The sequence below is a fragment of the Pelodiscus sinensis genome, chromosome 1 (genome assembly GCF_049634645.1).
Source record: "Pelodiscus sinensis isolate JC-2024 chromosome 1, ASM4963464v1, whole genome shotgun sequence".
NCBI lineage: Eukaryota > Metazoa > Chordata > Testudines > Trionychidae > Pelodiscus > Pelodiscus sinensis.
Window position 1 is genome coordinate 207,468,706 of NC_134711.1, and position 13,293 is coordinate 207,481,998.

At 45.4% G+C, this 13,293-nt stretch overlaps 1 protein-coding gene and 1 long non-coding RNA gene across 6 annotated transcripts in view; one reads left to right on the forward strand and one right to left on the reverse strand.

The window, feature by feature from the left end:
- CNKSR2 (connector enhancer of kinase suppressor of Ras 2) overlaps positions 1-2,890 on the reverse strand; it is a 377,408-nt gene extending 374,518 nt beyond the window's left edge. For all 5 annotated transcript variants that reach the window (XM_075913326.1, XM_075913323.1, XM_075913322.1 and 2 more), the window contains exon 1: positions 2,622-2,890. In XM_075913326.1, the coding sequence (XP_075769441.1) occupies positions 2,622-2,685 (64 nt within the window). In that variant the 5' untranslated portion in view covers positions 2,686-2,890. The remainder of the gene's footprint in view (positions 1-2,621) is intronic.
- A 399-nt stretch (positions 2,891-3,289) lies between these two features.
- On the forward strand, positions 3,290-7,731 carry LOC142823071 (uncharacterized). The gene is made up of 2 exons (XR_012898431.1): positions 3,290-3,430; positions 6,805-7,731. It is a non-coding gene; the product is annotated as an uncharacterized LOC142823071 (long non-coding RNA).
- The last annotated feature ends 5,562 nt before the right edge of the window (positions 7,732-13,293 follow it).

Consider the following 13,293-nt stretch of genomic DNA (forward strand, 5'->3'; position numbering starts at 1 on the left):
ATTAAGAACAATTTAACATTACTTTTAAGTATGTCATCAGTATTACTTGCTCTTCTGTTACAGTATCATTGCTAAACCAAACTAAATTTTTAGTTTAGATACATTTAAAACAAGTTTTTCAATGCAAAATAAAAACCTAATCTGTGTTAACCACGTTTCTCCGATAAGCTTGTATTTTTTTCTAAACAGATAACACAGTGATCTCTAGACATAGGCTTCAGGCTGCAAGTATTTAAATAGGGATATTGTGAATACTAGCTTTCATTATTGTAATGACTGATGTAAGTGCAGTATTTTCAGGGAAAATATGCAACTGATACATCTTGCCAAAATATTTTTCTACGAAAAAAAATTGTATTACATTTCTAGGATAATATTAGAAAATATAGCATAATTACAAACATGCTAAGACCCTACTCTTCCCAAATCTATTAAGGCAAGAAGGGAGGGAGTGTAGTTTATTTAAAAATCAATAGGGGAAGAGGTATCAATTGAGAAAGCTTCCAAATATTTTATAAAATTTTACTGGAGTTGAAGATTTAAATTAAAATATAAAATGTTTTACAGTTATAAGGTATATGCTCTCAATATTGACAACTTACAGCTTGTTCCAATAGCTATGTAAAATTTCATTACTCTGGAATTTCTTAGATGATAAATGACCATGTTATGCATGTTTGTTTGTTTGGTTGGTTGGTTAAGTTCTGTGGATGGAGAGGACTTCAGCAGCAGTAAGAAATGTTACTGAAAATTGTAACTCTATTTATGGCTATAAATGCCAGGATGGAATAACTGAAAACATATGCTTCAAATTTTAAGGGTGATGATGCTGTTACATTAGTAGTGCACCATGTTATGAAGAATGTATCCTACAATGTAGCAGTTGCTCAAATGTCATATTCACCTTATTGTGCTGTCTTTATTAAAGGATACATAATATGAGATGTGTTTTGTTCAAATCACAGCTGCAGCCTAGATTAGCAATACTAAAAATTCTATTTTAAATGAGAGCTTTAAAATTTTATCTGCATATAAATAACATGAACACATGTCAAAGCTCTCAATTCCTATCTGGATAAGATTTTTAAGGGTTGAACTGTGTGGTGCTTAAATGCAGTTCAATAAAGAGTTTCAGGTCAATATGTAAATAATAATCTTAGATCATGACCAGAAAGCTTTAAAACTTTTACTAGCATCTAGGGTTTAGGTAGACATTGTTTCACATAGAGAAATACATTTTATAACAAGATATTGATTTCCAATGCTTCTTTCAAGGAGGGAAGGCTTCTTAATGGTACTGGCAAGAGATGAAACTCCAGACTAAAAATGGACTGATTACATCGCTCTCATATTGTAGATCTTGCTTAAAGTTTTAATCCTTTGAAGACAAAATACGATTAAAGCATGCATTTAAATGTCATCTCTCTTAACTACCAGACTTTGTTAAACTTTTATTTTTTCATATCCTATCTGCCAAGAATAGTCTGAGCTCAAATGTGAGTGTGTGTTAATTGGACCAGCTAAGCTATTAAAAAACAGAACCATTTTCATGTTGAAGTGCTGAAAGCTAATTTTCCAAACAATCCACCCAGTTTCCTCCCGAACACAGGCACTGAATCTTAAAGGATGTGAATTACAGTGTATGAAATACATGATCAGTTAGCCTTGGGCGATGGGAGTTAAACCACACTCATTGCGTTCCTACACAACCAACACGGAGCAGGCAAACACTCTGCGTTAGTGCACTGAGGCGTCACGCAGTGTTGCCACATATATAAGAACCTTATAAAGAGGAGAGCAGGGTGCAAATGACATTCAGCCTCGATAAAAAAAAAGGGGGGGGGAGGAAGCGCCTTAAAAAGACTGGAAGGACTTGGCATCCCCACTGAAACCGGCAAGCGGATGAAATGTTGTTGGGCTAGAGATAGCTAAGGGAACTGTTGCGCTCCCCAGCAGTACGGCCACCACACACCGGCGGTCTATCCAAATACACAAATACTCCCCCGGCGGCCAGGCTAGCTGGAGGCGCCCGATCGCTCTGGCGGGTCAGTCTGTGCGCTCGGGGAGAGCAGAGGGAAGCCCTCACCTAGCCACGCCAAGGCGCTAGCGCCACAGCTGGACCCGGACCGGCGGGGGAGAGCCAGGGGGCGCTCAGAGCGGCCGGCAGAAGTTGCGAAGGGGAAAGCAGCAAGCCCCGCTCCCTTCCGGAGAGCAGAGCCGGGAAGGGCAGCTCCCGCGGGCTGGCGGGGCCCGATGCCGGGGGGCGAGCGACAGAGAACTGGGTCCGACAAAACGGGGCAGCGGCAGCAGGGTGCAGCCCCGGCCAGCGCGCAGCTCCCCAGGGGGAGCGGCACCTGCCCAGCTGCCACCGGGGGCAGCGGAGCGGCCGGGCGCGGAGAAATGTCCCTCCCGGGGTGCAGCCACGGGCTCGACAAAGAGCGATAGCGGGACCGAGCCCACCTCCCCCCACCACTCACTGAGGCTGGGCCCCAAGGGCAGGTGGCTTCTCCATCGCCCCACACGCCGCAAAGACCCGCGGCTCAGGCTCGGGCACTCGCCGGCCGGCAGGGACGGCTGCCCAGCCCACAGCCGGGGAGGAGAGAGGGCGACACGCTAGTTACCTTTCATCCAGTCCACCACCTGGCTCGGGGACCATTTACTCACGGGCTCCATGATGAGAGCCATCGGGAAAACTTGGCCGCTTCACGGGCCGGAGGGGAAGTGCTGACCCGGTCTCCTTGTCCCGCCGGGCGATGGAAGGGGCGGGGGTTGCTTTTTTTGCTGGAGCAGGTTTCCCCGCAGCCCGCTCGCAGCCCAGTCTGTGCGCCGGAGCCCGCAAGTGCAGGGGACGCCCGCAACCCCCCGCGCTCCTCTCCCGCTCGCTGGCTCTGCCGCGGCGCCTCACTCGGGGGGCTTCAGTTCATGGTGCTGGCGCGGCCAGGAGGAGGCTGCTGCTGCTGCTGCTGCTGTTGCACGCTCCGCCGCCTCGGGCCTCCCGCCCCCGCGGCTCCCCCGGGCTGCTCGGGAGGCGGAGGTCGTGCGGGGCTGGGCGGCTCAGCAGGCAGCCGCGGCGTGGCTGGGGCACAGCCGCGGTCTCCCCCGCAGCTCCGCGCCCGGCTCGCTCTGGGAGCCTGGCGGAAATGACGAGCTGCGGAGCGCTGAAGGAAAAAAGGGCGAAGCCGCCCGAGAAGAAGATGCTGCTCCGCCAGGCGCCAGGGGAAGGCGCGATCTCAGGCGCGTGGGGCGAGCTGCAGCCTCGCGGCCCTTGTCCCCTCGCCGCCCGCCCGGGCTGCCCCGGCGCTGGGGGCGGGAGCCGGTGTGAGCGAAAGGCGCGGGAGGCGGCCGCTCAGGGCTGGCACCTGTGTCCCTTAGTCCAACTTCGGAGTAGTGCGAAGCGCCGGGCGCGCACGAGCGGCTCGCTAGCTGAAAGGTAAACCCCCGTCTGTGGGGGGAGCGGGAGGGGAAGGCGCCGCTGCTGCTGCTGATGCATCAGGAGGAGGAGGAGGTAGAGGAGGAGGAGATCAAGCCGGGAGGCATCGTGTTCCTTTTGAAAGCGTTTCTGAGTGGGCCCGGGGAGGTAATCGCTGAGAAAAGCCCCGCTGGAAAATGGCTGTGGTGTCTAATCTGTTCACATGCCTAAAACCCGCGTGATTGGGCCAGCAGAATGAATGGAACTTCAAGTGGATGGTGGTGTTCGCTCCCTCATGCATATTCAACACGTAATTCACCTGCTACGCCTATAGAAGGATGGAGGATTTAACTTTAGAGCCGAAAGCCTCAACCCAGTTCTGCAGACCTCACGCTTGCGTAATGCCCCTTCGCCGCTCCTGTTCCAGTGGTTTTAAGGAGATTGCTGCGGGAGTACGGGGCTATTCAGTGTGAATGCAATTGGCAGAGTCAGGGACAGGTTAAGGCAACCTCCAGACTCATTACCACATGGGATCCCTTTTGCAGGGTCCCCTGACATAGTTGTTCTCCACACCATCACAACACTGGGGCACTGGTGACTAGCAGCCAGGGGCCTCCACAAATGCAGTTTCCTGGACTGGTGGCAGTCTGCCTCCATTTCCTTTTGGACACTCTGAGCCACCTCCTCTTTATCAAGACCAGACTAAGAAAGGGGCCTTCAGGGCTGCAGATGGGAGGCCAGGGACCTTTAGCCCAAGGGCTTCTGTGTGTTGCCATCCAGGAGGGTGGTATGTATGTAGGCTCTTCCTGGTGAGGGGAGAGGCAGCTCTGTGTGCTGCTCTTTCTCCTGCTCCCTCCATTCTCATTGCTGGGATGAGCACCACACCAGGAAGCTCTGTCCCTGTGCTGCGCTCACCTGCAGGCTTCACTCCTCACAGCTCCCTTTGGCTGCTATTCCTAGCCAATAGGAGCTGCAGGGGGTGATGCCTGCAAGTGAGCACACTGTGCCAAGCCACCTGTTCCCCCTCCACCAAACAGGAGCTGTCCGAGTTAAGCGCCCGCACCCCAACACCAGGCCACAATGGCAGCCCCCTCCTGTTCCTTAATTCCCTTCGAGCCTTGCACCCAAACCTCTTCCTTTACTCTAAGTCCCTAACTCCTTCCCAGAGCCTGCACCCCCAACCAACCTCCTGCCCTGGGAGCCCCTTCCCACACTGCAAACTGGAGCCCCCTGCACTTCAAAAGCCTCATTCCCAGCCCCACCCCAGAGCATGCACCTCAAGTTGAAGTCCTCATCTACCTGCACCCCACACACTCTCCTTCCTCAACCCACAGCCCTTCCCCCCCCCACACACTGAATCCTTCATTTTTGGCCCACCCCAGAGCCTAGAGGACCTCACCAAATGTAATAGTCTTGGGTTCCCAAAAGAGTTAATCTGTCCCTGTCTTCAGGAGATCTTGTGTCCATCCAGGAGGAGAAAGGACTCATCCTTTGCCCACCTAAGTGCAAGACTACTTATGTAGCCAGAACACACACACACACACACAAGCACATGCGCGGTGGATGGCAGAAAGAGACATCTACTCCAGTGTCAGGGTGGTGTCAAGTATCCACTCATCTGCAGGAACCCCAGCTCCAAGGAGGTAGTAATTCTCCCAACCATTCCTGGATGCCAAGGGATGATGGGAGGACCAATGTTTCCTCGTGGCTGTGTGCAGAACAAATGGCTACCTAAGCTGAAATGTAACACCTCTGAATGAAGACTCCTCTATTGTTTCCCCCTCCTCATTCATTCCATAGCTCACATTTGCCTACTTTCCATCACTCAGTCTTCTCTTCCCCTCACTCTGGAAAGTAAGGGACAAGTCAAAAGAATGACAGAGTTAGCTGTGAAGAGAATTCCAACCTGACAAGGAGTAGCATCAGTCAAGTCCCCTACCCTTGTGAGCCAAGTGCCCTGTCCAGGGGTGACAGCAGAGGGCTCTCAGACACACACACAGAGGAATATGACATCTTGAGTCCCTTTCCCTAGAGAATGGCAGAGATTACAGGACAAAATCCACACCAGAAGGGTCACCTCTGTCTAGAGATCCAGGGGGCAACCTACTGCTACTCAGAACAGTACTGATTATATTACATCTGGGCCACTTGCAAAGTTTTATTTGCCAATAACAAAGCTAGAAACTCTTTTTTAAAATTAGGTTTGAGATTCTGATATCATTATTTGGCTGCAGAAGCATGACTCTAGATTTCCGTACAGCGCATAGGCTGTAACGCAGCCCAGTCCATTGGCAAATCTGTTTTATTTTAAGGATGGTTTCTTTACTGAATGTCACTGAAACCTGTAGAATTCTGGATCTAAGGATTCCATTTGCAAAGTCTGGTTTTAGTCGTTTTCCCCTGTGAAAGGGTCAAAAGATGAAAATCCTTACAAAATTAAAGAAAACAGTAGGCTGTTGCTCTTGTTAAGAATGGTTTCTATTAGCAACCTTTATTCTGAAACTCTGAGAAATGGATATCCAAGTTAAGTCCAGACAGAAACATGATTTGTAATTCATACCACTAATGTATAATTTACAACATTGTGACTGAGGTGGGGGCAATAGTTTGCATGTCTGGTGAAAAAGAGTTTAAAAACAAATACAAGTTTTAAATATTTCAATCTTTCTGTGGCTTTCCTGCCCATTTTTTCAATGCCTACATGCAAGAATGATTAAAAACTGTAGTTACTCTGGGCAAAATGTTTGCAACACTAGCAAAGACAGTATTTCCATCTCTGGCCGTTTACCTCCAACAGTAGTCAGTATCTGTTGCTTAGAAATGCTTCTATCTAAGTATGAAATGGAAAATCCTTCCTTACTAACCTCAGAAATAAACAACTTATGCCTTAAGCAAAAGACTTGATTACCTTTGTTATTTTATCTGGCATAGCTATCAAACAACTATTCTGTTGTATGCTACTGTCTCTCACAAGCAACTACTTTTAATGAAGTCAATAGAACTACAGGTTGGACGTCCCTGGTCCAGCACTCTCAGGACCTGACTGGTCCCGAATGAGGGAGTTTGCCAGACCATAGGAAGTCAATTCCATCCCTCTGCTGATGGGACTCCAGGCTCTCCCAGGTCTGTCAGCAGACCTAGTGGAGCTCCCTTGCCCCCAGGCGGCCAGCTCCCAGCTCCGTTGGCTAGTCCCCGCTGCCACAGTTCTTTGACACAGCTCTGCTGCAAAGAAAGTATTTTGTTTCCAAATGTGTTCTTAATTCATTGCTTGGTTGATTTTATTCTTGTTCTTTTAATAGGGTAAGAAGTCAAAAGGTGAGGCCGATGACTTTTACATTGACTTTTCCAATCTTAAAATATCTCAATCAAATTATTTTTTATTTTTTCCTTTCCAGAAAATGGCCCCGACCCCGCTATCCAATCTACATGCACCGTCTTTTTGCCTATGCAGAGCCTTCTTCAAATGGTATTCTGCCCAGGAACAAGGATCCATTCAAGTGCATCAAAGTGCAGATTGTATAATCCTAGTTCGTTTGTTTTTTTACTAACTCATCCTCTGCAATTGATCTGATACACACAATGCTTTAAAATGTTAACCCGTATTCCTAAAAGTGTCTAACTTTGTATTTGTGCAATCACACATGTCAATTAAATACCTTTCCATTTTTAGAGTAGTGAAAATAAAGGTAAAAGTAAATCTATTGTTTAAAAAATGGGGAGGAGGGAGAGAGATTAGTTCAGTGCTGTACTACAAGTCTGAAATCAGAAGCAAATATGTCTTTTTAGGCCCCGATACTGCATACACTTATGTACATGCTTAATTTTACTACCATAAGTGACTTCAGTGGAACTATATTCCGAGTAGTAAATTTCAGTAGTAAAATAGAATTGTTTGTTAGGTCACATCTATACTTACCTGTGGATCGAGGCTCTGGAAGTCGATCTCTCGGCATTCAATTTTAGCGGGTCTAGTAAAGACCCACTAATTCAAATGCTGAGGGTGCTTCCGTTGATGTTGGTATTCCTACTCCTTGCAAGTGTTTTTCCCATTAACCTTCCCCAATGGGACCTTTTTGGTGCTACTGCAATACAAATGATTAATAATATCAAAAGAGAAGACTTTAGATCTACTGGATCAATCTGACACACAGCTTTAGTAAAGGTGTCAGAATTAGGCTTTGTGTAAGCACTGCCTGACTAGTCTGTTCAGGTCCTTAGTGACTTTTCAGACAAACATTCTCTTTTGGTTTTTTTCTGCTTGAATGCACTTTTTATACCTTAACTGTTTGTTTTCCCAAGTGAAGCAATAAAAATAGAGGCTATTACTGAGTATCTGTATTATTTACATGGCACCAGACAGCACACTGGCACTGACTGATGGATTGCTGAATATCTGTTGATTTCCCAGAAATTCCAGAGAACCCCCTAATGGAGTATACAGGCAGTCCACGAGTTACGCGGATCCGACTTACGTTGCATTCCGCAGTTACGAACGGGGTTTGCAGGAGACCAGCAGACCAGGGAGATGGGAAGCAAAGCCTCTGAGTACGCCAGCAGCGGGACAGCCGCGGCGCGTCTGGGCTGTCCGCTGCCCGCATGCTCCGCAGCTTTGCTCCACGTCTCCCCCGATCAGGGAGACGGGGAGCAAAGCCGGGGAGCACGCGGGCAGCGGACAGCCCAGATGCGCCACGGCTGTCCCGCTGCCGGCGTCCTCAGAGGCTTTGCTCCCCGTCTCCCTGGTCTGCTGGAGACCAACAGACCAGGGAGACGGGGAGCAAAGCGGAGCAAAGCCGCGGAGCACACGGGCAGTGGACAGCCCAGACGCGCCGCGGCTGTCCCGCTGCCGGCGTGCTCCGTGGCTTTGCTCCGCTTTGCTCCCTGTCTCCCTGGTCTTCTGGAGACCAGCAGACCAGGGAGACGAGGAGCAAAGCCACGGAGCACACGGGCAGCAGGACAGCCGCGGCGCGTCTGGGCTGTCCCGCTGCCCCCGTGCTCCGCGGCTTTGCTCCGGACGCCTGTGGTACAGCAGCTGGGGCGCTGCCGGTTGGTCCCATAGCGCCGCTCTGGGCGCTACTGGACCAACCCGGCAGCACCCCAGCTGCTCTGCCCCAGGCGTTCTGATTCAGCCACTGCTGGTCAGTTTCAGCAGCGGCTGACTTGCGGACGCCTGGGGCAGAGCAGCTTGGGTGCTGCTGGGTTGGTCCAGTAGCGCCGAGGAGCGGCACTACTGGAGCAACCCAGCAGCACCCAAGCTGCTCTGCCCCAGGCGTCCGCAAGTCAGCCGCTGCTGAAACTGACCAGCGCTGACTACAGGAAGCCCGAGGCAGAGTTGCTCTGCCCCGGGCTTCCTGGAATCAGCCTCTGATCAGTTTCAGCAGCAGCTGACTTGGGGATGCCTGGGGTTCTTAAGTTGAATCTGTATGTAAGAACTGGCGTCCAGATTCAGCCTGTTGAAACTGATCAGCGGCTGATTCCAGGAAGCCCGGGGCAGAGCAACTCTGCCTCGGGCTTCCTGTAGTCAGCCACTGTAGTTTCAGCAGTGGCTGAATCTGGATGCCAGTTCCGACTTACATACAGATTCAACTTAAGAACAAACCTACAGTCCCTATCTTGTACGTAACCCGGGGACTGCCTGTATAAGCCCTGCACATTGTTAAATGACAAGTTAAAATCTTGCCCTAGTGTAAGGGAAGGATCTTGTTCTTCGAAAGGTATTGTTTCAGATTCCAGCAACAGAAACAAATTCTTCTAGAAGTAGTAAAAAGGATAATGGAAGAAGCCCAGCAACAAGCAAATTTGCTGAGATCTATAAATACCCATATCAAAGCTGTAAAAAGGGTAATATTTCTTTTAAGCAAGGAAAACTTGCCCATATTTTGTCAAGATTCAGTTAGGAATTTACTTCAAGGATAACTTCAAGAATATATTTCTTACACTCTTTCCTTCAAATATCCGAGAATCGGATTCTATAATCCATACATGCATTAAGTGATAACTTGCTCTGCAAAGTTTATGGGTCAGATTTTAATGTCCTAGTTTGGGTAGCACCGTAGTCTCCATGTCCAGTAGATCTAGCATGAGTAACAATGCTGAAATCTACCAGCAAATTGATCTTGCACATGGGATTATTTGTGTAGTAAACTACCAGTTAGTATAAGTACTGTGTAGCAGAATCTTCCCATAAATAGAGAGGCTCAAACATTCAATGACATTTCTGATTTAATTCTTAACTTCAGTTTTTCTCTTCTCTCCCCTTTTGTTCCCTCCCATCACCACTGAATTCATTTTCTCCTCCTTCAATGTATTTTAAAGTATTATTTTATGGCAAATGTCATTTTATCCTTAGATATGCCTTAAATCTAGCATCATTTAATATGATATGAACACATTTTTGAGAATTGAATATTTTAATCTTGATTGCCTAATAACTACTTGATGTTATATTTATTGTGTAATCAAAAATACAAATCATAATCCCCCAAAAAACATTTAATCATTTAAACCACTCGGGACTCACTTACTACTCTTAGATGAGAAAAGTGGCCGAGGAGTAAAAATTCAAAGACTTCAAACACCTTTTATAAAACAAAAGATCATGGTTTTAAAAAGGATTTAAAAATTAATGATCTGAATATTTCCCCAAGATATCCCTATCATTTTAATTAGGTTTCATCATTTAAAAAAAATCCTGCCTTTGAATCTATTTTACATATAATTCAAGTCCAATTACATCTCTTAAATGGGCAATCAAGTAAATTGTGCACAGGGACTTACAGGAAATAAACAGGTTTAATAGATTTTAGGATCAAGATGAATGACTGTGGACATCTCAGAACAACCTTATCTTTAACACGGGCCATACCATTTCACCCAGTCATACCCACAAGGAAAGGAGGGTGGAGGGAGAAATTATCATTTCCCATTACTATACTTTTGTTTGTACCAAAATATATCAATTACTAATTCCTTTCCATATGGAGTTAAGTAGTAGCTGGTACATTTTGCCCCGCTCAGGAGAACAAGTAGTAATTTAATACTCTGGAGCCACTAGTATTATATATATATATCTCCATTGTCTGTAGTATTTATAACTAATTTGAAATACTCATGTATAACTAACTACAAAAGGACAGAATTCAACCCAGGAATGGTAGGAAGACATTCTGAACTGAAGAGCAATTTTCAAGATCAAAAACTGTTGTCCCAGGGAGTAACTGGAAGTTGACAGACAGTGACATTGATGTCCTCCACTTCATTTTTAGGTAAACTAGTTAAATAACAAAATCAAATACTGAGCACATACAGAAGTTTTAGGCAAATCACTGTTTGAATCATTTTTAAGTTCCACATTCTCTTTGGAGTTATGTACTACTTCTCTTTAAGCTAAAGAGAAGCTTAATTTGTAGCTAAAATCTTGCCCATGACAGAATTATTTGAATTGCATACATAGTAAGCAGCATATGACAGATTAGGAGCCACAGCAGTGGGTTGGGGCTTATAGACTCACAGACTTTAAGGTCAGAAGGAACCATTGTGATCATTCAGTCTGAACTATACATTGCAGGCCACAGAATCTCACCAACTCCTGAAATAGACCCCTAACCTCTGGCTGAGTTACTCAAGTCCTCAAATAATTGTTTAAAGATTTCAAGTTACAGAGGAATCAGCATTTACATTAGTTTAAACCTGCAAGGGACACTTGCCTCACACTGCAGAGGATAGAGAAAACCACCCAGGGTCTTGGTCAGTCTGACCTGGGTGAAAATTCCTTCCTGATTGCCAAGTATGGCGATCAGTTAGACCCTGAGCAAGGGCAAGACCCACAAGGCAGGTACCTAGGGACAGTGGCTTCATGGCTCTGGGAATACGGAGCCAAGGAGCCTGCACTGTGCAGGGGGTCAGACTAGATGATCATAATGGTCCCTTCTGACCTTAAAGTCTATGAGTCTATGAGAATATGCTTCCCTTGAAATCCCCTTGGAAGCTTTTTCTGGTTATAGCAGTAATTCCAATTTACACAACTGAAGGATTGGTACTAGTGCTTTGCTGTAACATCAGCAAGGAACTTCATGACAACACAGCTCATGTGGGATGGTCAATGTTGCCATAGAGAAGAAAGAGATAAGTGAGTAGTGTGGAGGCTGTGGGGTTCCATACAAATGATACCGCATATATGAACAGCCCAAGATATGCAGGTTCGGAGAACACGGCCACAGTGCTAGCTCCACTGCAGAGTAGGGCAAGGGGAAAATCCTGCTCCTCTTTGAAAGAGGAAATGGGAGCTCATGGAGTTTCCTATCCCTAGGGGACAAAAACTCTTAGGCCAGGTCTATACTACAGCTGAAGGTTGGCTTTAGGTACACAATTCCAGGTACATAAAAAATGTAGCTGGAGTCAATCAATGTACCTTAAGTTGAGCTTTGGTGCCATCCTCACAGCAGGAGGATGAAAGCAGAAATGTTTCCGTTGACTTCTTTTCCTCCTTGTGAGGAGTAGGAATTCCAGCATCAATGGGGGCACTCTCAACATTCCAGTTTAGTGGGTCTTTATTAGACCTGCTAAATCAAACACAATAAATTCAACCACCGCAGAGTCGATCTTCTCCTTAGTCTAGATGTGGCCTGACGTAGCAAGGGACCATTTATGTTTGTTTGTTCGTTAGGAAGTGGAGAGGAGGCTATGTGTTCAACTACCTTCATAGAATAAGAGTACATTTATACTACAACTACAAAAGCCCTACTTCAAACAATAAAAATCCCAAGGCAAATATTGATAAAAGTTCTTCTGTGTGAAAAGACTATGAAAGAAGATTACGAATGAAAACAGCTACTAATTAATAACATTGGGTTCCCTCATATTAGCATCACAAATGTAAAATGTCAGGCCACAAGAGACAGCTCCAAAATCTGATTAAAAATGTAACAAAAATGTTGCAATATATTTGTGAGTGTACATACTGTTTTATTAACTTTTGAATGTTCATAATGCTTGCCTAAGCACAATGAGTGATATCCCTTTAAAGTATATTTTTAATGATAAATGTATATATGTGAGAGGATAATAAACATCTGATCATTTTCTAAACCATTCCAAATTTTTAATTTTTTTTTCTAAAACTGACATATAATGCAGTGATCCAAATTACATAGTGCAGGAAAAAGGGAAAAGAATAATGATATAGTAATATAAAAAGGGCAAAAACAAAGTAAGAAGGGACATTTGTCAGTATACTCAGAAAAGTACAATCTGTCTTCCTGGCAATTTAGTGGAATATGAGAAGTACTCTATGTGCCAATTCTTTTTCTTCTTTCTAACTTCAAGAGTTGCCATATGTCTTCAGAGTCAGAAACCTCCTCTTAAATATAGTATACTATTTGCTTATATTGTATGTAGCTGTAGCAGGGATGGGTGGCATTCACACTGACTAAATTGGAGTGGTTATAAATCTTCTAGTGCCATAAAATAATGTGTCAATCCAGTTTTGTGGGGTTTGGATATCTGAAATAGAAAGAAGCAATCTGGCTGCTAACAAATAAAGAAACTTAACAGTTTTACTTTGTCTCCCACATCTAACAATTTCTCTAAAAATACTTTTTATGGAAAAATCCCAACATTTCTCGAGATGAAGGCAATTTTAGTATTTTCGGATGTATATCACATTATTATAATTAATTACATGCATTTGCAAATACTGCATTTCCATGCAATAGTTACATGTTTTTATGTTTCTTAATATTACTATGATTAAATATTATTTATAAAGTATCTTACATGTATATGGTGCTTTGTACATAATGCATCATAGATTAAGTAGAAGGAACTGTTGATCACGGAAGAGTGTGACTGATGATGAATTTTGACCACCTTTCCCCTGTGACTAACAA